The sequence below is a fragment of the Aegilops tauschii genome, chromosome 6 (genome assembly GCF_002575655.3).
Source record: "Aegilops tauschii subsp. strangulata cultivar AL8/78 chromosome 6, Aet v6.0, whole genome shotgun sequence".
NCBI lineage: Eukaryota > Viridiplantae > Streptophyta > Magnoliopsida > Poales > Poaceae > Aegilops > Aegilops tauschii.
In genome coordinates, this window is record NC_053040.3 from 456,555,898 (window position 1) to 456,581,578 (window position 25,681).

At 45.4% G+C, this 25,681-nt stretch overlaps 1 protein-coding gene across 1 annotated transcript; it reads left to right on the plus strand.

Annotated features, from left to right (window-relative positions):
* Positions 1-1,550: 1,550 nt before the first annotated feature.
* Positions 1,551-14,186, plus strand: LOC109780172 (protein TONSOKU). Its single transcript, XM_020338751.4, has 20 exons — positions 1,551-1,972; positions 2,835-3,632; positions 4,214-4,390; positions 4,533-4,624; positions 5,390-5,488; positions 5,568-6,013; positions 6,108-6,142; positions 6,318-6,569; positions 7,378-7,525; positions 8,133-8,252; positions 11,351-11,451; positions 11,564-11,687; positions 11,900-12,012; positions 12,104-12,215; positions 12,412-12,516; positions 12,600-12,666; positions 12,749-12,869; positions 12,950-13,120; positions 13,208-13,325; positions 13,403-14,186. The coding sequence occupies exons 1-20, from the start codon at positions 1,679-1,681 to the stop codon at positions 13,924-13,926; spliced, it is 4,017 nt and encodes a 1,338-aa protein (XP_020194340.1). The 5' UTR covers positions 1,551-1,678; the 3' UTR covers positions 13,927-14,186.
* The last annotated feature ends 11,495 nt before the right edge of the window (positions 14,187-25,681 follow it).

A 25,681-nucleotide genomic window follows, 5' to 3' on the forward strand; every position in this document is an offset into this window, starting at 1 on the left:
CTTGACGTCGCTTCCCCGCGCTTGTCGGGGTGCTCCGACCATGCCCGCCGCCGCCACAACTGTCGCCGGCGGCCGCGGTGGCTAGGGGATCTCTGGGAGAGGTGGTTTTCGGTGCCGGGAGGGGAACCTTTTCCTTTTTTAGAAAGGAGCTTGAAGTCAACTCTTGTTATTTTTTAAGTGGCCACGCGATATACTTTTTTTTGAGGGGAGCCATGCGATATACTAGTCCATGTGTTCCTAGCACCCGCGGCTTGGGAGTTTGTCTTGACTTTCCGGTCTATTAACGTCCAAAACACCACTGGCACGTGCTCGACTTGGCCGACTCCCATGTATTCAGTTATTTTCGGGGGAAGAGTATATATACGCAGTTCGATCAGCAGAAGCTTTGGGTGAGCACGAGCCAAATTAAGGTGCTTTGGTCGTTCCTACAACCGTCCCCATGGTCGCAGTGAGTAGGGATAGTGCATTTTGTGAACCGAAACGAAGGCACGCACGTTTGGAATATCTAAAAGGGTCGCCTTTTGACGGTGGCTTGAGTTTTGGCACGAGCATGTGGAAAGAGAAAAATATATAGAACTCCTTCGTAGGCCAGGGCAGAGCAAAATCTATTCTTGGCCGCCGCTCTGACCTAGTAGTAGTAGTAGAGAGCCATGACCCAGACACATCCCATGTCATAGTATATATACTCCGTACGAGGAAAAAGGAGCCATCGGCCCATACGCTGCGACTGGACCCGACATGCGCAGGACGGGGAACGTGAGCGCGTACGAGGCCTGCCGGGCACCGTGGAATCTACTAGGAACGGATGGATGCGGCGCCGACATCGACGCTCCCGTCGGTGGCCGCCGTACGTACTCTCGTGGGCGGCGGCGCCGGTAAGAAGAGTCGCTGCATGCGGTGGCGCGTTTGGCTTTGCCGTCCTCCGCTCCGGTGGCTGCTAGCTGGCTCTAGCCTCTAGCCTAGCCTAGCCTAGGGGATGCGAAAACGCCAGGACCGACCGACTGACCGTGATTGGTTGGCCAGAAGCATAAACTAAACGGAAATTACTGTTTTTCTTGTCTAGGTATCAGCACCACATTTTTGTAACCCAATTGGTCCTCTCGACGGTCAGAAACTTTTCAGCTGGTCTTGTTCTTTCCCGGAGGCAATTTACCATGGTCAAGAAGTCACATACGTACCCCGACACGCATCAAAGAAAAACTCATCCAAAGATGTTGCACATTTGGCCTTTTTGCCTTGTTTTTTCCACACTCCAACACACGCACTGTCACCCTCTTTGTCGAAAACACACGCTGTCACCCTAAGAAAAAAGAAAAAGGAAAAAACGCACTGCCACCCTATGCAGTTTCCTTGAGAAGAGGAAAAAAAAACACAAACCCAGCAGACTGGAAATGGCTTTTGGGCTTCTGGCTGGTGCAAATTCCCTCAGGAGCAGGCGTCTTTCACAACGGCCCAACGCTAGCACGGCCCAAGAAGAGCAACAAGAGGGCGCCCCCGAAACATTTTGGCGGGACGAGGCTCCCTCCCTCCCTCCATTTCGCCCCCTCCGAAATCCCCAAATCCGAACCGAAGAAAAAAAGGAAATCCCCAAACCCGGAGGCGAGGAAGGGGGAAGAAGAGAGGGGGAACAAAAAAAAAAAAATCCCAGGCCGGAACCCTAGCGCGCGCGGCGTGGGGGATGGCGCGCGGCGGCGGGCGGGCGAGGGAGGAGGAGGAGGAGCTGAGGGGCGCGAGGCGCGGGTACCGGGAGGCGGTGTCGGAGGGGAACCGGGAGGAGGAGGCGCGGTGGGCCAACGTCATCGGCGACATCCACAAGCGCCGCGGCGAGTACGTGGAGGCGCTCCGCTGGCTGCGCCTCGACTACGACGTCACCGTCAAGTACCTCCCGCAGCGCCACCTGCTCGAGTCCTGCCAGTCGCTCGGGGAGGTCCACCTCCGCCTCGGCCAGTTCCCCCAGGCCCTCACCTACCAGGTACGCCCGCCCGCCACCGCTCCCGGAACCAAATCACCCGCACTTGGCCGGACCTGATGCCTGGGCCGTCTAATTCTGATCAAGATTTCGAGTTGTAGAACTAGAATGGGAGGACTGTTGCTAGTATATCACTGTATGTTTGAATGAACAACTCAGTGGCAAGCATCAGGCTAGGCTGTTGAAATCACTGTGTCGAATTTACATCAATTGATTGAAATGTTTGGCGCTGGTCTGCTGGGCATTCGGCTGGCGTAATTTGGCTGGAGTCTTGCTTGTTTCAATACGCCTGGTGGTGTTTTTATTGATCGAATGATCTGTCAGCAGAGCTTGTGGGTGCACTTAGTGTTGAGCTGTGTAAATTTGCTAGTAAAGTTCACTGGTGTTAATATGTCAAATAATAATAAATACACTAGCACCTCACATTCTCCAAGGCACAAGTTGGCGTATTTGTGGATGCCTGCTGCTGATGAGTTTAGTCCCATATTGTTATTTTATTTTGCCGAGGCCATACTGTTAGTTTAGTTAGTTGCTTTAAACTTCCACTCGCCCTTTCAGTAACCATCCATGCCACAACCGGGTTAAACCTTTTTGGAAAATGAGGGTTAAAAGCTAACTGTTATTATACCCTGAATCTGGATGTACCAGGCCTGTTAGAGTACAAAACTACAAACCAAAATATGACATTTCGGGTTATTTGCTCACTACGCTTGTGTAATAAGGTCTGATCTCTTGTTTCATTTCTGTTGTTGTTTATTTAGGTAATTTCACCGTTACCTTTTTAACCCAAACTATCTGGGTTGGTTTCTACTACATCAAGTCGTCAACTCATGTTCTTTTTCCTCGATGTTTGCATGCTTCACAGAAGAAGCACCTACAACTTGCCAAGGAAACCGATAACCTTGTTGAGGAGCAGCGAGCTTGTACCCAGCTTGGGAGGACCTACCATGAAATCCTTCTAAGTTCTGAAAATGACCACAGTGCCATACGGAATGCCAAGAAGTATTTCAAAGCTGCCATGAAACTGGTAAAGGGTCTAAGAGAGAATTCCCCGTCTGGAAAATCACCCCACCTGAAGGAGCTCATTGACTCATACAATAATTTGGGCATGCTTGAACTAGATCTTGATAACTTTGAAGAAGCTGAGCAACTACTTAACCAGGGTTTGAAAATTTGTGATGAAGAAGAGGTAAATCAGTATGATGATGCTCGCACTAGGCTCCATCATAATCTAGGAAATGTTTATACTGAGTTACGCAACTGGAACAAAGCCAAGGTTCATATTGAGAAGGACATAGATATATGTAGAAACATAGACCATATTCAAGGTGAGGCAAAGGGATTTATAAATCTGGGGGAGTTGCATTCTCGGATTCAAAAGTATGATGATGCAAAACTTTGCTACGAAAGAGCCCTTCAAATAACAAAGGGTTTGGAAGATGAAGATGCACTAGTTGATCAAATTCATCAGAATATTGAAACTGTTATGAAAGCAGCTGAAGTTCTTGAAGAGTTGAAGAAAGACGAGCAGAAACTGAAAAAGCTTGTCAGAGATACTTCCAATGCTCGTGGAACATCGAACGAGAGAAAACTCCTCTGTGAGCAGCATGCATGGCTGGATAATCTTATTGAAAAGGCAAGAATGATATCTGCATGGTCAAAAGTAAGTGTATTAGCTGTAACTTGTACCTGTTTTCTGTTTATGATTTATTTCTCTTTGCTGCTAAATTCTATTTAGAAAAATGTTCCAGTATTGTTCTGACATTTATGCATAACTGGACATAATTTTAACGGTTTGGTTGACTTGGCCAATCCTGTGGATGACGGTAGAGTACCTTGTTAGATGCTATCTTTAAGTCAAAATAAATATCCATGTTTTATTATAAGCCTCCTGTCAGAATTATTCTGCCCATGTTCCTGAGTCCCAACTATTCATGTTATGCTGAATTTATTTGGCTCTATTTTGTACAGGCACTTGTTGAACTGCATGTAGATTTTTACATGTTTTTGCATTGTACTAAGGACTTACAGGGATTGATAAATTCTTGTTTATTTTCAATTGGTGAACAAAATCTTGGTTCAAATTTCAGAACTGAAGTTGAAAAACAGTTCTGATGAATCAAAGGTGAAAAACAAAACATGCTTAGTGTGCCTCTGCATACTCCAATAACATTAATTATCAGGCGGCAGTGTGATGAAAATAAGCACATGTCTTAATTCTGATATAAATTATTTGCTTTCCAGCACAAGGAATTTTCGAAAGCGAAAAAGAGAGTAACAAATGAACTTCGCGAGAAGGAAAAACAGAGTGATGCTCTTTTGTCCATAGGAGAATCATACCAAAAGCTTAGAATCTTCGGCAAAGCTCGTAAATGGTACATGAAAAGCTGGAACATGTATCGATCGATTGGAAACTTAGAGGTTAGTTTATGTTCCCTTAGTTATATTTGTGTTTATGCTGGCATTCCTGCTACCTAATAATAAAACTACCTTCCTGTTTGCAAACTTCTACTTGGTGCTAACAGTTCCATATCCTGCTCACCTTGGATACATGAAATTTCAGGGGCAAGCATTGGCAAAAGTGAACATTGGTAATGTTCTGGATTCTTGTGGTGACTGGGCTGGTGCGTTGCAAGCTTTTGAAGAAGGCTACAGGTAATATCTCCGTGCCTTCTTATCTACAATAATTATTCAGACACACTCGCAATCTTGCAAAGTAGAAATATGGCGGATTAAATTTTAGTGGTTACAAAGAGCACATAGGTCATGACATGGGTGGCTTATCTACGAACATGTTTTGATCCACTGAAACACCCTATTGCTGAATATACGAACAATGGCACCATTTTGAAAGCCTGTTAAGAATCTGGAGTGCCAGTATTCTGTGGCAGCCATATATCCTAATCGAGGCTGTGCATGAGTGTTGTACAATGTCCAACACATGTCAGACAACTCAACCCTTTTACATACATCGAAGATGCTGAGCATTCAAACACATACTCCTACATAAGGCATTGTAATCATGTGTAGTTTGCTTTGAGAAAATGACTTGTAGTGACAGACCTACAAGGGCACCACACAACAATTTTGAAGTCTTATTATTAACATAACTGGCCAGAACTGTGGACTATTATAGACTAATATAATACGTCCTGTAGCATGTGCTGTATAAAATGCCCAAGGAAGTTTAAACGTGTGCCTTTTATCTATATAGCTACTTAGCTAGGGTACTGTGGTAATTATTATTTTCAATGCCATACTGTTGTTCTAGTTTTGTGCCATGTTGTTCTCTTGTGTATGTGTACATGTGATCTATTATCTATCTGGTATATGTTCTGGTAAGTCTGGAAATGCATGTGGTCATCATTGCATTTTGCCTCCACCTATAGATTCTGATACTTGCATTTCAATGATATTCAGAATTGCTGTGGAAGGGAATCTGCCAAATGTGCAACTTTCTGCCCTCGAGAACATGCATTACAGTCACATGGTCAGATTTGATAGTGTAGAAGATGCCAAGTAAGTTACGTACAGATGTTGGATAGAAGAAAGCTAATTTATCCAGACCTGTCATAAAATGGATTTATTTTTTCTTCAGGAAGGTACATGAAAAAATAGAAAACTTGAAGCAAAAATTGAATCAGCACGGAGCAAGGGATACTGTAAGTGATTATTGCTCAGAAACTGAATCTGAAGGTGGTGATGCATCTGATAAAATGCTTGATCAAGAGGACAGTGATGGGCATGCTGCAAATACATATTCTGAGGAACCTGATGATCATGTTGTTCTTGCTTCACTGGTTCATAGAAGTAGGAGCTCATCCAATACGAAGGCATCCAAGATACATAGCATCCAGAAGAAGGTTGATAGATCATGTGATATGGATGAGCGCACTAGAGAAGTTTTAAGTAAATCATGCAGTAACCAGTCTGGTAAAAGACGTGTCCGTGTGTTTATATCAGACGATGAAGCTGATGAGAGTCCTGAAATTGATCAATCAAAAAAGAAGCGAACTAATCGAACAGATAGTCTGTCTACATCAGGTGCATGACTTATGAGCATTGTCCACATTTAGTTTTTGGAATGCCTGGTAACTGTCTCCTAATTATTTTGCATACATTTTTCTATGACCAACAGAGGACATAGCAAATGGAGCAAACAACAGGAATCAGGTTATACAAAGCTTGTCTCTTGAGATTTATATAATTTTACATTCTTGATATGTCGAGAGATATTGTTTTTCTTACATATGTTCGTTACCATGTATCCCATCAGATGTTGGTAAAAACTTAAAGAGATGGTGATTGTTTTTATTTCTTTTGAGCGATAACTAGTACTCATCTGCAGGTAGACCCTACTGAACCCAGGGATGTGTACAGTATCTGCACACCCTGCCCTGCTGAGGAAAGTATATGCTCATTCAAATCAAGTAGCCCCACTGGTCATGGTAATGATGGACTGGAAATTGGAGCTTCTAGTGGAGGAAAGGTGTCTTCATCCAAGCCAGTAGCAAGTGGTTCCAGAATTTGTACTCCTGCATCTCATAGTCAACCACATGGTCAAAATGCTGTTGGCCTCCTATCCACAGATGCTGATCATGTAAGTATTATTGCAAATTCAGTCTTTCCAGGATCGCTGAAAAGCATATGGCGATTGTGGTTTTCGTTGCTCTATCCTTTTTGTTACTTGGAGATTCCATAATGCCTTTGTCAGCTGGTAACTTCACCACTTTAGATGTCATTGAGTGGTGAAATACATTAGAAGGGATCCATATGTCAAATGGAACGTTTATTTTCTGACATCCAGCGTTAACTTTTGAATGTCCATATGTTCGTACTTTCCTTTTCTGTTTGTTGCATGAACCAGACACTCAGTGGCGGAGCTTTGTGCAAGTAAAACAAGGCCATGGCCAGCCCAGCCCAGCCCAGGAAGAAATCAGTGAAGTGTGAGCAAAATGGGCCATGTGAGAACATTTTGGGCTTTCCTTTAGCCTGGCCCGCCCAGCATATCTGTAGCTCCGCCACTGTAGACACTCAATGCAAGTTAAACTTGTCTTAAGCTACTATTTGCAGAACACTTAGAAATATCAATCACAGGGTAGGCAGTTGACATGTGAACCTACCCTTGATTGACACTACTCTCGATGTGTATCAGTGCTGTACAGTTCCTACATGTCAAAACACTTTTTTTGTTGAAGCGAGCTGTGTCCCATATTCACATTGGAGCTTATCTAGGATTTGTTTTCAGATCATCTGAAACATTCCACTTGTGTCGATTCGAAATCTAGAAATGATCTAGATGAAGTTCTTAGCGCTGTTACTTGCGAGTACAACAATTGCTCCAGTTATGGATATTCGTTGTGGTCTGTGATTTAAATTATTAAATATGATGAGTTCCTTAATTGCAGCAACATTTGGCGTTCAGAATTGGTCAGCATCTGGTGTATTTGGATTTAAATGCTTGCATATGTGAGGCTGCTTTTAACATTGAGTCTCTTAAAGTTGAAGTGGCATGTGTATACCACCTTCAGATTCCTGATGAAAAGAGCTCCAAAGGTTTGCCCTTGTTTTCTAAATTTCGACAAGTCATGCAGTATGCCCATTAAGGTTTTTTTTTTGCAATATTTCCTGTGATGGGAATTGTATTCAATCTTCTATGCCAGTGGCTTCGCCTTTAATATTCTCATTATGAAAATATTGGAGGTAGAGGGAGGGATGTGAACTTGAGAAGCCATCTCCATAACTTTTACCATTACTCTTATCTAGTTATCTTGTGGTGTTGTTGAAGAAATGTAGAATGTCCTTGTGTGGCGATGCATTCTTCGGTTCTTCCTTGATCTGTTATATGCATGCGTTGTGATATTTGGCCCATTTGTCCAGCAATACATATCTGATTGTTCAGTTCTTGAACTGTATCAACTGTTCAGCTTATCTGGAAATACAGTTATTGTTCCCTAGTAACATGTTTTCCAGTACGTGCGAATAAACTCTGTGTATACCATGTCTTAGCTATTTATCCAAGATTTATGTATGTGCCTAATATGTTACAGGAGACAGTTTGCGGTGGGTTAGTTCTTGTGGTTCTTATGGTGTCATATTTGCTAGGGAACAACCTCTTGTTTCTTTCTTTTCTGTTGGAACTTACATTTATCTTACTTTGTAGGCTTGTTGCCTATTATTGGGGAGCTCAAGTGTTGTGGGAATGTACTGGATGGTGCAGAATCAATTGATTATATTGGTCAACTTGCTTCTGAACAGAAGTGCATTGAGGCTTTTGTTGATGGTATGGGTTCAGTGTACTCAACTTTGTTCATAGAACTGCTGTTGTTGCATGAGTTGCATGAGTCTTATGTCTCTAGGACATATGAGCATCATTTTGATTTTGGCATCCTTTTTGTTGGCGTTGAATATGCATTAAGTATTTAAGGGACACTCATTTGATGATTGAAGTAAACTGAGCACAATACATTATGGTTGTTTGGTTCTATATTCTTCGTGCTAATAGCCTAAAATAGCGGGGAATGTGAAATTACTGAATGTATTTTTCTGTATGCTAAATAATCTGAATTGTCAAATACAACAGATGCTTATTTAAAGTCCAGAAGTCTCCCTCACAATTTGCACAAAGTTTCAAAATGTATCTGTAGTTGTGCTGCACTAGCTCATAGGAGTTTAAATTTTATATATGTACAATTATGCTGGTTATGCTACTGGTTAAATTTTAATGTAGCAAAAAATGACACCTACCTAACTCCCAAGTTTCTGATTGCAATCTCAGCAGCATTCAATCTGGGTTTGTTTCTTATGACACGTTGGTCTGTCATTGACACATGTAAAGTGCTGATGAGTTAAACCTTTTTTGTAAGGGAAAGGGTTTGGTTCACTGTGAAGTTTTGAGCTCTTCTGCTTGAAAGCAAGTCTTCTGAGCCGCCACAGATCCCCACCACCACAACCTCGCCGCCGCCGCCGGCGACGGCTGCCGGCGGCTCCTCAAAGCAGGTGGCGCATCTCCTGTCCAAATCCAAGTCCGTTCGCGTGTGCTTCTCCGCCCCTCCATCCCATCTCCGCCTTCGCTCGTGGTGGCCGTCAGGTGGCCTCCAGCCGGCGGCCGCTCGGTCTGCGGGCACTCGACTACTTGCACGGCCCGCATACCTCCCCCTCGCTGCTTCGAGCCTCGGTGGCCGCCGTCGGGCCTGCTCCCCGCGCTCAGATCGAGTTGCTCGCGACGGTCGCGTCATCGCCTGGATCTGTCCATCCCTCCGTCCACGACCACAACCCCTGCGCCCTCCTCCACCACCTGCTTCCCCCACTTCCGCTTCGCTCCACGGAGAGCACCGACGGCGCCGCTCTGCATGGAGCTCTGCGGATTTGCATCTTCCGGGCGCGGTCGGGCCTCCATCGGCTGTGCGCTGGACCTGTTCCGCGCCGGGGTGGCCCTCGGCTAGTCACCTGGCTCCTGTGCGGCATGCTCTTGCACGCCCAGATGCGCCATCGCCAGGTTTTCCCCGGATCCTCTAATCCAAAAATGCATCCACCCCTCCCATCCTTTGGCTCTGTTGCGTGATGGATTTGGTGTGGTGTCTGCGCAAGACCTTGGTCTGCTCTGTCTCCGGGAGAAATCCTTTCGCTAGCTCCTTGCTAGCGGCAGCAACGGCGACGCATTCTCGGCGCCGCTTTCCTTCTTGGAGGCGCTGCTGTGGAGCCCCAGTGCAGTTGTGGGTTCGGGCGAAAGCCTTGCGATGATGGCGCCCGTGGGCGTCATTCAACCTTCCTGAAGGTGTCGCGCAAGAGTCCATGCGTCAATCCGCTCATCTCCACCCTGTCCATCCCGTATTGCCGTCGACATTGCATCTTTGTCACGCCCTTCGCCATGATCCATTTGCCCGTGCCCAATGTCCGGTGGGTCGTCCATATTGCTCTGCATGCTCAAGTCCCCCCATGGCTGCCGTTGTGGTGCGGCGAGCTTTATGCTCATGACTCCGTGACATCCCCCCTCCAACCCATCCGACACCCGCCCTTCAGTGGTGAGTCTTCCTGTTGTCATGCCTGCTCAAGACCCTCCAATGGCTGCCGTTGTGTTGCTTCCTTGTCGAGCCCTTCGCCACCATCCATCTGCCTTCGACCATCATTTTGTGCGTCATCCATGTCGCTGTGTTTTTCTTCATGTGTTTTCTCTTCGGCTGTCCTTCGCGTGGTCTCCGTCCTGTTGTTATGCATGCTCATGACCCTCCCATGGTTGCCGTTGTGCTGCGGCGAGCTTCGGGCTCTTGGTGTTGTCTCGGTTCACTTTTGCTCAATGACGACGCAATGATGCCTCCCCAACCTGCTAATCGTCTCGACCGCCCGTGGCGGATCTCCCAGTCAAGGTTCGTGTTAAGGTTTGGCACTCGTTGATTATGGATGATCCTCTGTTGTGCCATGGGGCTCGGTACGCACGCCGATGTGGTGCGTTAGGTTGTTTGCAGAGTCTTGGTATTGTGATCCCTCAACAGCACCCCTCATCTACTTGTGTCTCTCGTGGTGTTGGTCTTTCTGCCTGCTAGCTAGGCCGTGCCTTCTCCTAGGCGTCAATTTTTTTTCCTTCTGTAACCTTGTTACATGTACGGTTTTCGGCCCGGTTTCCCTCATAAACGGGGTCAACTTGTTAGGTTTTCGATCTGGTTTTCCTTATAAACTGGATCAGCCAAAGCTTAAGGGGTGACTCTTGGCTTTGGCAGCTTTTTGAGCAATATATTCAGGTGGGGATCCTCTCCCCCCTGGTGACCGTTCAAAAAAAAAGCAAGTCTTCTTCTTCTTCTTCTTCTTCTAAGCCTTTTGTCCCAAACAAGTTGGGGTAGGCTAGATATGAAACCCTTTCACGAGGACTTCCCAGGAGGTCACCCATCCTAGTACTACTCTCGCCCAAATGGGTTTCATACCCAAAGGACTGGCTAGTTTTTATGTTGGCTCGCCAAGCCTATCACAACCCTTATATATGAAACCCTTTCACGAGGACTTCCCAAGAGGTCACACATCCTAGTACTACTCTCGCTCAAATAGGTTTCATACCCATGGGACTGGCTAGTTTTTACGTTGGCTCGCCAAGCCTATCACAACCCTCCTCCTTTACCTGGGCTTGGGACCGGCTGTGCCTAAAAGACATAGACGGAGTTTCTTCTTGAAAGCAAGTGTTTGATTAAATTCATCTACTTGCTTTACTTTATATTTGTGTTTTTTCAATGCTGAAGCAAGACTTGTGTTGGTCTCGTTGTGCTCACCTGTGCGCTCTCTACACAGACAAATTTCACTCAACACTTGTAGCTGCTTGGTTTCATGTATAATTTCTTGTGCTGCATGCCGATCTATTCTATTAAAAGTCTAATGTCCATATTTCTTATGAAGATTGGGTGCCAAAGCGGTTGATGAAATTGTACATTGATTTCTGCACAAAGTCCTCAGAAGCACCAAATAAGAAGCTATTGAAAAAATTGTATAATCTTGAAGTAAGTTTGTTGGATTTATATTACTTGTTTTCATTTATAATTTCGTAAATCAGGTCTGAATAACTTGTCAAAGCTAAATATGTTTTACTGGCCTTCTGTTTCCCAACAACAGGTCTCTGAAGATGAAATCATTCTGTCTGATTGTGGACTGCAAGATTTGTCAATTTCACCTCTTCTTGAAGCCCTAAGATCACATAAAACAATAGCCATGTTGGATCTTTCTCATAACATGCTAGGTATCATTTTTCAGTATCTCTGCTTATTTCCAGTATGTGTTTAATTTAAGCATCACGAGTTTGGCAGAAAGACAGTTATAGACTTAATAGGTAAATGGAAAGCACCTTTAGCTCTGTGACACAGAGTGTGCTGCATTAGTCACCTGTACACCCTAGACTATCCTTAAAGGATCATCGTAGACTGATTAAGCATTCATTTGTATGAATTGCAGGAAACGAAACAATTGAAAGCCTTCAACAAATATTTACTTCGTCATCCCAAACATATGGTGGCTTGACACTGGATTTACATTGCAATCGATTTGGTCCAACTGCTTTATTTCAGGTGTTTTTTCCTATCACAGAAACCTGGATATTAAAGTGGAATGACAGTTAGTTCTGAATTCATATTTGGTCCATAATTTACTGATGAACAGATCTGTGAGTGTGCTGTTATGACTGAACGACTGGAAGTACTTAATCTGGCTGGGAATCGCCTCACAGATGGTTGCAGCTCTTATCTTTTCACAATCCTACAAAAGTGCAAAGGTATGTGTGAGTCTCAATACCCAGTATTAAGTGCGTTGTATGTTTATGGGGCTGCAGAAACAATAGGCCTTTTGTGTTTATCTGCAACAGCAGACCTTTGTTTGCACCTTTGGGAGCTTTTGCCATCTTGTTTTTTCTCAGTGTACACCATTACTTTCCTCTTATAGAATGCATGTTTTGTTTCCATTCGTGACAGCACTATATAGCTTGGATGTTGAGCAGTGTTCTATCACATCAAGAACAGTTCAGAAAATGGCAGATGCACTACATGAAGGCTCGGTCCTTTCACATCTCTCGATAGGTACTTTGTTGCCTCTGTTGTATATAACTAGCCATCTTCATGTATAAACGGTCGGCATCTTCAAAATTCCATACCTTTGACAGGAAAAAACAATCCAATTTCTGGCAACACAATGCTTAACCTTCTCTCCAAACTGGCTTCTTTGAAAAGGTTGGCAGACATTGTTCCATCACTGTTGACAGCTATGAATTGTGGTGAAATAATAAACCAGCTATGGATTTGATCACTGCAGGTTTTCACAACTAAGCCTAACTGGTATAAAACTGAACAAGTTAATCGTTGATAAACTGTGTCTACTTGCACAATCCTCGAGTCTATCTGGATTTCTGCTAGGTGGAACTTCCATTGGACCTGTGAGTCTGTTTTCCATATATGGTCAGTATTTACAGCTTGTAGTGAACATGATGCCTTATGGATGAATTTCTTTCTGCAGGGAGGAACAATTAGGCTCACCGAGGCATTATCTAGTGCGTCCCAAGAATTGATGAGGTTGGATTTATCCAACTGCGGGCTCACAACTCCTGAATTCTCACAGATCTGTACAAATCTTTCTAGAATTAATATTCTTGACTTGAACCTCGGAGGAAATTACATCAACATGGAGGTTCGCTTCCTATCCTCAGATAATTTGGTCTACCTGATTTTGGCCCCCATGATCGTTTGTTTAACATTGCGAGGTTGCACAATGCAGGGATGTGATGCTGTTGGGGCAATACTTGCAAATCCCCAGTGCAGCCTTAGATCTCTCACTCTCGACAGATGCAATCTTGGGCTTGGTGGCATTACTCGAATTATTCAGGCACTAGCAGGCGAGGAACAGAACAATTACATGTTATACTTAAACAACGCCTTCTGCGCCAAACTCACAATCTTCTGGTCCTTCCAGGGAATGATCAACTGGAGGAGCTGAGCGTGGCCGAGAATGCAAACCTGGCACTGGAGAGAACACTGCACTTCGATGAGGACATGCAGGATGTGTCGACAGGCACCGAGCACAGACACGGCCACAACGCCGAAGCAGGCGACAATGTAGCTCCAGGAAACGTCGATCTGGAGAAGATGGTGGTGGCGGACAGTGAGGACGAAGCAGCAAACGAGGACCGACGTACAGTTTCTGGTCCTGCCAGGAGCTGCGCGAGCTCCTGCCAGCGAAACTCCTATTCCGGCTGCCAGTTTGTCCAGGAGCTCGCGGAGGCCCTCGTCTCGGCGAAGCAGCTGAGGGTGCTCGACCTCAGCCGGAACGGGCTGTCGGAGGAGGCCATCCAGTCGCTGTACTCTGCCTGGGCGTCGGGCCCGAGAGGCGACGGGGTGGCCCGGAAGCATGTTGGCAAGGAGGTGGTGCATTTCTCAGTGGATGGGGCGGCGTGCTGCGGGCTTAAGCCCTGCTGCAGAAGGGACTTGCAGATATGAACATGGATTGGCCTTCCAGTCAGTCAGATCAGTCGTTCCCAGGAATCCAGGATCATATATTTGTATGGGCTATTATACTAATGGTAACCAGGCCTGTTAGTTTAATGTCGTGATTAACCGAGATAGGTCGGCAGGGTTAAATTATGCCGGTTTGCTGGAATATTACGAATGTAGATAAAACTTGTATGCGAAACAAACATTAGCAAGAGAATATTATGAATATTAACTTTCATAAAAGAGAATTGTTTTGTTTTAAAGAAGCCACTAAAGATAATTGTCTTGTTTTCTTTAATTGAGAATTTTGATACATTATCGGTGTCTGGCTAACCTGGAGTGAAAACATGTGAAGGAGCGCTCGGAGGAATAACAGTTGAAAAAGAAAGTTGCTCTCTGTTGAAGGGTGGTGGTCTTGATCAATTCTCGTGACAAATATGATTCTTTGTATGTTTTTTTCCATCTTTCAAAAGTGGTGTTGCAAAGGCTGAATTATTTAAGATTTAAATTCTTTTGACAAGAAGATAGTGAAAAGAAAAAGTACATGCTGATCAAATGGAGTGTGGTTTATAGGTCGAAAGACCATTGTAGCCTTGTCATCATGACCTGCAGATCAATGATGATGTCTTAGTAAATGGATGTCCAAAATTGAGGAAGACATTTTGCAAACCCTACCGCCAAAATGATGATGCTAAAGTTTCACTTTTGTTCTGTAATACCCTCTATTAGTGCCAAATATCTAAATTTGATGCATGTTGCTGGGTAAAACAAGAAGTTGATGCACATCATCTTAGATTATTATCGGCGCAGCGAAGTGCCCTTCCGCTTGGGGGGGGGTAGCCCCCCACCTTCATGTGTGCTTGCGTTTGCCCATATGCTTGACGAACTAGTGGGTTCACGCCGATTCGCAACGCTAGAGCAAGAAGTTCATCTGTGTGCCCCAGTGTTTTGTGCTCAATTAACACCAGAGCATATTTTAGTTCCTGAGCTAAAAGCATCCGTCGACACGCTCGGTTCCGGCGTTTGGTTCCGACCTGGTAACGTATTAGATTTCTCGTATCGGGAAGCGCTGCTTCCGTTTATTTGTACGCAATCCATGGTTTGTTTGGTTCGTGCCACCGCGCTCCGGTTTCTAGTCCCGTCAGATTTTGGCGGTTACAGGGGCTGTTTAGATTGATGCCCTACCAAAAAGTTGGTGTTGACCCAGTCTTGTGTACTCGTTTGGATGGCTACCAATATTTTGGTGTGCCCACACCCTCTACAGCATGCTGGTTCAAATCCTGCCAACTTTTTCGCAATCTGTGGGTGCCAAAAATCTTCGCCAATTATTTGGCTAGCCCGTGGTTTTGTGAAACGCTGTATCGGAAAGCACGACTATGAAAATCATCGTGGGCGAAACAAACGCTGGCTTCCGTTTTCTGAAATCGCTGCAATCGGAAACCCCTGATTTTTGTCACAAACAAACGCGTCGTGTATTTCTTTTGCGGGAACATGCACCGGAGAAGGTGAGATGCTATGAGCGTGTTTGGTTACATTGCCGATTCAGCCTGGCCCGGCGAGCCTGGCTCTATTGAGCCGGTTTGAGGGGATGCAGGCCAAAAAACCCCCAGATGCACATAGTTTGGTTGCCTGCATGCCCCTAGTTGCATAAGACAAACATTTTTGACCCAGCGTTTGGTTGCCCGCATTGCATTAGGTGCACATATGACATGGTGTTTGGTTGCAACCTGCATAAGGTGTTGTCACCACTTCTATCTAGTTGTGACCTTACCACACATAATCTGAACATAGTTCCAGCTAGTTAAACAATGACAGTTCATCCTAACTACAATCAAATGACAGATCAAATTATTTAGAGCCATTGGCTAAATAGGGGATAGTTCATCGGTGTTGCTGCTTCCTCTTCCTCTTCATCTTCCTCTTCTGCTTCTGCTGCTGCTGCTTCTTCCTCTTCTTCTGTGCTTCTGCTGCTGCTGTTTCTTCTTCCTCTTCTTCAAATCCTGCACTGACCTCTGTTAAGCCACATTGCCTCTGCCCACTCCAACCTTTTGTTCTTCCAACCGTCATTGTCAAATGCCTCCACACCATGGCCAGAGCTAACAACATCGTCAGGCTCGACCTCTTCCTCCTCAGACACGTGTTCATCAAAGCCCCACTAGAGGATCCAGTTATGCAGAATGCAACAAGCAAGAACTAACTTAACTTGAGTGGGGTATGTGTGGAATGGCTTCTGATCCAGGATCTTAAACCTATTCTTCAGAGCTCCAAATGCCCTCTCAACAGTTACTCTAAGGTTGGAGTGTCTGAGATTAAGCAGCTCCTGTGCAGTCCTAGGAAAGTTCCTACCAGAGAACTCGTTGAGATGATACCTGGTTTTCCTGAAGGGTGGAAGAACACCCGGCCGACATGCATAGCCAGCATCTCTAAGGTAGAACTTGCCGTCGGGGATGTTGATCCCATCAGGTCGACTCATGCTGTCAGTGAGAATGTTTGCATCATGCGCTGACCCCTCCCAGCCAGCCAACACATATGTGAACCTCAGATCAAAGTCAACAGCAGCAAGCACATTCTGGCTTGTGTAGTGCTTCCTCCCCCCGTATGCTGCAGACTGTGACCTAGGAACTCTGGCAGTGACATGAGTACCATCTATTGCCCCAATGCAGTCCTGAAAATGGCATCACTAGCCTGTGTTAGTGCTGAACTTGCACAATACAAGCATATCAAGCAATGAAAAATGTATATTGTCAATGCTCACCTTGAAGTATGGATACCATCTTGGGCTTCCGCGAATCTTTGGTGGAGTCTGGCCAGATGGTCTCCTGATCATCTCTCCTCTAAGCTCCCCAACAGCAAAAAGCACCTGCTTGAAGTACCTAGAGATGATCTCCATTGACCTCCTGAACGTGTTGTGAATGACCATGAACCTCTGGTTATGACCAACAACATGGAGGAACATGGCCACTTGCTCTTCGACACTGGTGTTGATGCTATCTTGCAACAGGCCCCTGCTCCTGAAGGTCTCGACAAGCCTGGCAAATGGTGCTCTTTTCATTCTAAGCATCCACAGAGCCTCAACGTCATTGCAGTTGTAGATGTAGTTCAGATTTTGGATCCTCTCCTGTTCCCGGGGAAACAATAGACCATAGCGGCTCAATGGTCTCCCAGCTCGACGAACAGCTCTCTGGTGCATGAACATTACCCATGCCTGAATCACACTAATCAGTGCTGCTGCCTGGATTATCAGCCTCATCCGTGCGTCCATAACCTAGTCGACATCGACGGTTCGTTCAATGGGAAATCGATCCTGCACCTAGCTTAAAGGCCTAACCACTGAGCTAACAAAGGGGGAGGGGGTGCTGCTTACCGGCATCGGAGACGAGGACGGCGTAGGGGGAGCCATGCCACAGAGTAGGTCGACCAAACGGTGGCCAACAGCAAGGGGAGCACCAGATCAGCCGCAAACGCCGCCGCCGCCTAGAGCGCATATCTGAAATCACAGCCGCCGCCGGTGGTGAGGCAGTGGAGAAGAAAGGGGGGCAGTGGCTATGGGTGAGCGAGTGAAAGGGGGGTGAGGCGAATTTGGCGCCGGGGCGGCGCGCCAGATTTCCATCTCCCGCCATCCCCCTCGACCGCGCCTCGCTCCCGCCCAGCGACCTCGCGCTGCACTCAGCGTGGCTCGCGAGAAACTGCCGATCCGAGGGTTTCCAGCGAGCCAGGCTCTGGGCTGCTTTAAGAAGCATGCGATACAGGCCCAACAGAAAAACCAGGCAACCAAACAGGCCTCTCCCTTCCTGCGCGGGCCTGGTTAGGCTCGGTGCGGGCAACCAAACACGCCCTATGTGTCCATCTCTAGGTGTCCATGAAGGTGTTTGGTTCATCAATTTTGGTCCGTAACCTGATTACACCGTAACTTGAAAACGTTACAAGTGTTTGGTTCACGTGGGCCGTAAACCGTTTCCATGTAATCCGATTACATCGCTAGTCACGGCCGATACCGCCCACCCCGAATCTCGTGTTTCTTCTCGCCTTCTGCCCCACCATCTCCTCATCAATCTCTCCATCCAGGCGAAATCTCCGATAGGGATGGCATGGGGCGGAGGCGCCCAGGTTCGCGTGGGGCGCGAGAGCAGCTGAGCCGGCCGGAAAGCTGTACGCACCGGTGTTGCTCAACCTGTCCGGCGGCTCCGGCGCGCGAGCCGTTCATGGCGGCGGTCCAGAAGGATGACGTGGCGGCCGTGGGGCAGCGGTACGCGGCGGACAGCAGCGAGGCGCCGTCCCGTCCATGGTAGCGCAGGATTTGGCTCCCGTGATCGCAATGTTCGCGCTGATGCAAGGCTGTTGTTCTTGTGATAATTTTTCTTCAATTTGTACCCCTCCGTTTCGAATTATTTGTCACAGGTATGGATGTATCTAGATGTATTTTAATTCTAGATACATCCATTTCTGCGACGAGTAATTTAGAACGGAGGGAGTATATCTAAACAAGTAGTGTATATGCATACCGTTACATTCACAAAACAAACAGAGTTGAGTTTTTCTCATTCCGTTTCCTTTACAGGCGTAATCTGATTCCGTTACCATTTGCGTTACAGTTTCTGAACCAAACACCTCCATATAACTAACTAATACTTGTGCAGAAAGTTCTATCAGTTTATTGCCTTCGAGTGTACTACTACAGAAAGCAGCTTGCCAATCAAAGAAAGATAAATTGTGCCGGCAGTGGATTGAGATGCTATGTGTCCATCTTTGAGTGTTGTAGTGGTGGAGTGTGGTTCAATGTGAAGATGCGCATATAATTGAGGCCGTAGTGTAAGAACCAAGATTCATTGACCATTGAAACAAGGGCACAGAGAAATGGCTCAGGCGTCAGGCCTCAAAGAACTGACAGGTTCAAGCTTTTCTGCGGCTGTTTATACTGTAGCACGACTCATATGATGCAGTATCCTGCCTAAACAGAGTACAACCTGAACACAATTACACAAAGCTTGCACATGAACTTGCAGCAAAAGGGATGCTTTTCACCGCAGCATCAGAAAAAACATGCATGGTCGCAAGCCAGCTGCAGAGTATGTAGCTGACTTAAAAGATTGTTCATCGAAAGATATCAGGATATCATATCAAACTGTAGAAAGATGCAATAAAATCTATCCCGGGATTATGGTGCTAAGCAGCCCTGCTCTGTAAGACCAATTGAGATAATGACCACTAGAAATACAGAGCCTTTATAAATCTAATCTGTCACAAATTTTGGGTGAGCACAACTAGACTCCATGGCGGCTGTACAGAGCACGATTCGTTTTCCCTTTTTTTGGGTGAATAGTTACCAAGAAAGGATGTAAGTGCAGGGGGTTAGCTGCAAAACTGGGGTTAAGTGGCTGGTTTGTTTCACCTTTTTTCTGTACCGTAGGTCCTCGATCCAGTGGCGCACGTAGATAGTTTTCAGTTTTCAGTCAACAGACGTTTTCACTCGATACTTCGCCAACTTGATACCGGTCAGACATCTTTGGTAAATAAATGAATAAGAATGAATTTCCTGTGTGTAGACAACTAAATACTCAATCAATCTTTAATCTTTGGAAATCCAATAAAGCAAATCAATTACACGCACATACCTATTTTCCCAGTTTCATAAATGAAAGAAAAAGTACGCTTTATATAACCAAAAATAGTTTTATTTTGTTTATTTAATTTGCATCAAGATTTGTCTTGTGCGGTTGTGTTATTGTGTTAATAAATATTTCCCCCATTGCAACGCACAGACACATACCTAATAATTTTCTAAAAAAATTCATGGAAATGTAAATCTTTATTATTGCGGTTCTTGAAAATATTTGTATAATTCAAGTATATATTTATGGTATTTAAAAAATATTCACACTTTTAAAGTATGATCATGATTTTTTTTAAATGTTCATAAAACTATAATAAATTGTAAAAATGATCATATCATTCAAAAAAAGTTTATGGCATTTAAAAACTATTCACATGTTTAAACAAATATCCATGAAATGTAAAAATGTATTTGTGCAATTTTAAAAAATGATCATAACATATAGAGGCAATCATGACAATGTTCATCTTTATTGCTAATTTTAAATTTCTTTTCTTCAATTGTATCGAGGCTAATCCGCAATATCATGTCAAAGATGGCATTTTTTTTTCACGTATCTCCTAAGTTACTGGCCTGCCAGGGCGTGCGGAGGCGGAGTCAGCTCGGGGTGCATTTGGTTGCTCGCATTAGGCGCAGCCAGGCCCGCTCGGGAAGAAAACAGGTTGTTTGGTTGCCTGGCTCACATCAAAATCTTGGCCGACATGAACCTTAAAGCAGTCCTCTGCCAGACTCGCTAGGAATAGCCGAATCGGCAGTTTCCAGCGGCTCGAGCGATGCAGAGAAGGGGACGCGGCACTGACCAGCTGCGAGCAGGGAGATGGCGGGAGCTAGCGCGTGTCTCCAAAAAAGCGGCGGGACGATTTCGCGTCAACGCCTGCTGATTCGATCGCCCTATATAGCCAGGGTGACCGCAGCGGCAAAGCTCCCGCCACCATTTCATCTCTCTCGAGCTTTCCCGCCGACGCGGTTCCACATCGACGACGAGGTATGATACGTCTCCATCGTATCTACTTTTCCAAATACTTTTGCCCTTGTTTTGGACTCTAACTTGCATGATTTGAATGGAACTAACCCGGACTGACGCTGTTTTCAGCAGAATTGCCATGGTGTTATTTTTGTGCAGAAATAAAAGTTCTCGGAATGACCTGAAACTTCACGGAGAATATTTTTGGAATATATAAAAAATACTGGCGAAAGAATCAAGACCAGGGGGACCACACCCTGTCCACGAGGGTGGGGGCGCGCCCCCTGCCTCATGGCCCCCCTGAGGCTCCACCGACCTCAACTCCAACTCTATATATTCACGTTCGGGGAGAAAAAAATCAGAGAGAAGGATTCATCGCGTTTTACGATACGGAGCCACCGCCAAGCCCTAATATCTCTCGGGAGGGCTGATCTGGAGTCTGTTCGGGGCTCCGGAGAGGGGAATCCGTCGCCGTCGTCATCATCAACCTTCCTCCATCATCAATTTCATGATGCTCACCGCCGTGCGTGAGTAATTCCATCGTAGGCTTGCTGGACGGTGATGGGTTGGATGAGATTTGTCATGTAATCGAGTTAGTTTTGTTAGGGTTTGATCCCTAGTATCCACTATGTTCTGAGATTGATGTTGCTATGACTTTGCTATGCTTAATGCTTGTCACTAGGGCCCGAGTGCCATGATTTCAGACCTGAACCTATTATGTTTTCATGAATATATGTGAGTTCTTGATCCTATCTTGCAAGTCAATAGTCACCTACTATGTGTTATGATCCGGTAACCCCGAAGTGACAATAATCGGGACCACTCCCGGTGATGACCATAGTTTGAGGAGTTCATGTATTCACTAAGTGTTAATGCTTTGGTCCGGTACTCTATTAAAAGGAGGCCTTAATATCCCTTAGTTTCCAATAGGACCCCGCTGCCACGGGAGGGTAGGACAAAAGATGTCATGCAAGTTCTTTTCCATAAGCACGTATGACTATATTCGGAATACATGCCTACATTACATTGATGAACTGGAGCTAGTTCTGTGTCACCCTATGTTATAACTGTTGCATGAGGAATCGCATCCGACATAATTATCCATCACTGATCCAATGCCTACGAGCTTTTCACATATTGATCTTTGCTTAGTACTTTACCGTTGCCACTTTTACAATTACTACAAAACTACTACTGTTACTTTTGCCACCGTTACCGTTACTTCCATACTACTTTGCTACTAAATACTCCGCTGAAGATATTAAGTTTTCCAGGTGTGGTTGAATTGACAACTCAACTGCTAATACTTGGGAATATTCTTTGGCTCCCCTTGTGTAGAATCAATAAATTTGGGTTGAATACTCTACCCTCGAAAACTGTTGCGATCCCCTATACTTGTGGGTTATCAAGGTAAGCGGCACAACTGCTCCGGAGACCAGTTGACGGCGTCGGTGAATCGACTGCTGCTCTTCTCCGACGTGTCCAGCCAGGGGCGGCGCCAGCGTGGGGTCGTGTAGGGGCGGCCGCCCCGGGTAAAAGTTGGAAACATAGGGTACCCCCAGTACTTCTTTAGCCACCATGGGGGCGAGAGCAAGCTCCATTTTAAGGTCTGTATGTTTTTTTGACGGGAAGGCCTTACGGCTGGTTTTATTAACATCAAATAATGCTTACATCATCCGCAAGGTAATGAGAGATAAAACTAGGGGGTGAGTCCGATCACACAGACGGTGGATCAACACGTCCCTGTTGAGCTAAAGAATGAGCTACCATATTCGACTCTCTATTACAAAATTCAAAAAAGACCTTCCCGAACTCATCACTTAACTGTCGACATTCTTCCAGTACTGGGCCAGCAACCATAGAATGGCCTGTGTTGAGATTCATAGCATCCACAACAGTCTGATTATCCATTCGAACGACAACGGTGTTAAGACCAATCGAGAGAGCAAGCTTCAGTCCTACAACCAGAGCAACCGCTTCTGCCGTTACCACGTCAGCAACATGTTCTAGTTTCGCTGTTGAAGCTGCAATAAAAGCACCAGCGTGGTCTCGGATTACAGTCCCACATGATCCAGAATGGTCATCCTCCAGAAAAGAAGCGTCCACGTTCAAAACCCTCTGCCCGCCTAAAGGCCTATTCCATCGGTTCAGTCTAGGCAGTGTAGCTGGTTTGCTAGCAGCTCGGACAAAATTTAGGGCTGTAGCCAATAAAACCTGGGTTGATCTTTGGGTAGACTACACTTCTTCGTCCTTGTCAATGAGACGTCTTTGCCACCATATGAACCAGGAGGCAGTAGCAATCATGTCCGGCTGTTCAACTACATCCATATAATTTTTTTGGTTCGCCGGGTCACACAGGAGGAATTCAAGGACCTCCGAACCAGATCTCCCTGGCTGTCTAGCATTTGAAATGATCTCATGTAGACCCAGGTTAGACCATATATCCTTTGCCCGGACACAACCAAATAGGGCATGTTCTATATCTTCCGCATGCAACTTACAGACCGGGCATTGCGCCGTCGTCGAAATATGAAGGTTAGCGAGGATGCCGTAGCATGGAATAGCATTGTGTAGTGATCTCCAGATGAAAAATCTTTACCTTGCTTGGTAATTTCAATCCTTACAATTTCTTCCATATAGGATGTGGTACAGAGCCATTTGAAATGTTTAAGTTCGGGCTCAGATTTGCAAAAGATTCCTCCCATTGCATGTAATAGGCCGAGCGAACACTGAAAACTCCTAATCTTGTCAAATGCCATGACACATAGTCCTCCGTGTCCTGCTGATGTAGGGGAATCTGCATAATGCGATCAACATCTATGGGCCAAAAATTATCCTTGACCAGCCTCTCATCCCAGCCTCCTGTTTCTGGATCAATCAATTCATGAACTCTGGTAAGAACTCGGTTTCCTTTGAGCGTAATAATTTTCCTTGATGAGCTATTAGGGATCCAACAATCATCCCAAATATTTATTTTCAGGCCGTTGCCAACTCTCCAAATACTTCCTTTTTAAAGGTTTGCACTCCTGCGCAGATGCTCTGCCATACAAATGAAGAGCCCTTCTTGAGTTCACAGTTTAGCAACTCACCAGAAGGGAAATATTTAGATCGAAGTACCCTAGCACATAATGAATCATGATACTCGATGAGTCTCCAGCACTGTTTGGCCAGCATTGCCAGATTAAAGCTATGAATGTCATGGAATCCCATTCCACCCCTGTCCTTTGGGATACACATTTTCCACCACGCGAACCAATGCATTTTGCATTTTCCCATCACCCCACCAGTAGTGTGAAATAGCATCAGTGATCCCCTTGCAAATTTTCTTCGGGAATTTGAACACACTCATCGCATACGTAGGGATGGCCTGGGCCACCGCTTTAATCAAAGCTTCCTTGCCTCCATAAGATAAAGTTCTCTCTTTCCATCCATTTATTATTTTCTGAATCCTCTCAATAAGATGTTTAAAGTAGTCCACTCGGTCAACTCCGATCATAGACGGAAGGCCCAAGTATTTATCTGATAGGGACTCAGTCATGATATCTAGTGTTTGACATACCTCCACTTTGTCATCAACATTTGTATTTGGGCTAAAAAAGATGGATGACTTTGCAGCACTCACCATCTGTCCCGAGGCTGAACAGTAATCATCTAGAATTCTTTTCAAAGTATTTGCATTTTCAGAATCTGCCCTCATAAGAATCAAAGAGTCATTAGCAAATAACAAATGAGAGATAGTAGGGGAATCGCGGAACACCTGAACACCCTTAAGATTACCAATTACTTCCTCAAAGGAGATCAAGTTTGAAAGCCCTTCCGCACATAAGAGAAATAAGTAGGGGGAGAGGGGGTCCCCTTGCCTTAATCCTCTAGTGGGACTGAATGGTGTCGTTTCATTCGAATTGAATCTCACTTTGTACTCCACTGACATAACACATGCCATTATTAGGTCAACCCACCTATCATCAAAACCCAATTTGCCCAATATTGCCTTGAGGAGGACCCATTCAACACGGTCATATGCTTTATGCATGTCGAGTTTCACCGCACATGTCCCAACTTTCCCCTTCTTCTTCTTCATCGTGTGCAAACACTCGTACACCACAATCACGTTGTCCGTGATAATTCTCCCTGGAACAAAGGCACTTTGGGTCTCACTAATTATATCTAGGAGAATTTTTTTTAATCTCGCTGCTAACATTTCCGCGATCACCTTGTAAACAACATTACAAAGGCTAATCGGTCTGAACTGGGCAACCTTCTCAGGATTATCAACTTTCGGTATTAGGACTATAGTTGTTGTATTCCACCCCTCTAGTATAGTACCACTATTCACTGCCTCTAGCACCTCCTTTACTAGGTCCGGTCCAATCAGGTGCCAGCATTTTTTGTAGAAAACCGCGTGTAAGCCAGCGGGCCCCGGCGCTTTCAAGTCGCCGATGCTAAATAACGCTCTTTTCACCTCTTCCTCTGTGTATGGGGCCAAAAGGGCTTCATTCATGTATGGAGTAACACGCGGCTGAACTTTATTAAGAAGATCCCAGTTTGGTAGTGAATAAATTTTGAAAATAAGTGTCTATAAGGTTCGCCATGGCTTCATTATCTTCCTTCCAATCGCCGTTCTCATCCATCAAGCGACGTATGAAGCTCCTCTTTTTACGGGCAGTAGCAAAATTGTTAAAGAAATTTGTGTTTCTATCACCGAACTTCAGCCAGTTAGCCCTGCTTCGTTGAACCCAGTATATTTCTTCCTTTTCCATTGTCTTCTCAAGCTCAATTAACACAGTGCGTTGCCGGTCTGCCGACTCATCAGTAAGCGGCCCCAACCGCAACGCCTCTAGCTCCCCCTTAAGCTCTCTCAGGCGCCGGTGGGGCGCCTTCAGAACCTCATGATCCCACCTGTGTAAATCCAAGTGGACTGATGCTGTGCGTGCTGCAAGTGATGCAGAACTACACGTTCTTTCCCATGGCTCTGTTACACGTTGCATCACCTCTTCCTCCTTCAGCCACCTTGCTTCGAATTTTTTGTGGTTGCTGTGGACTTGCTACCCCACGCCAACATCGCCATCTAAGTCCAAGACGATCGGACGATGATCAGATTTAATATGAGGGGCATTAGTTACAAGAGCGTCAGGGAACATCCCAGGGAACAATCCATTACAAACTGCCTTGTCAAGGCGTTCCTG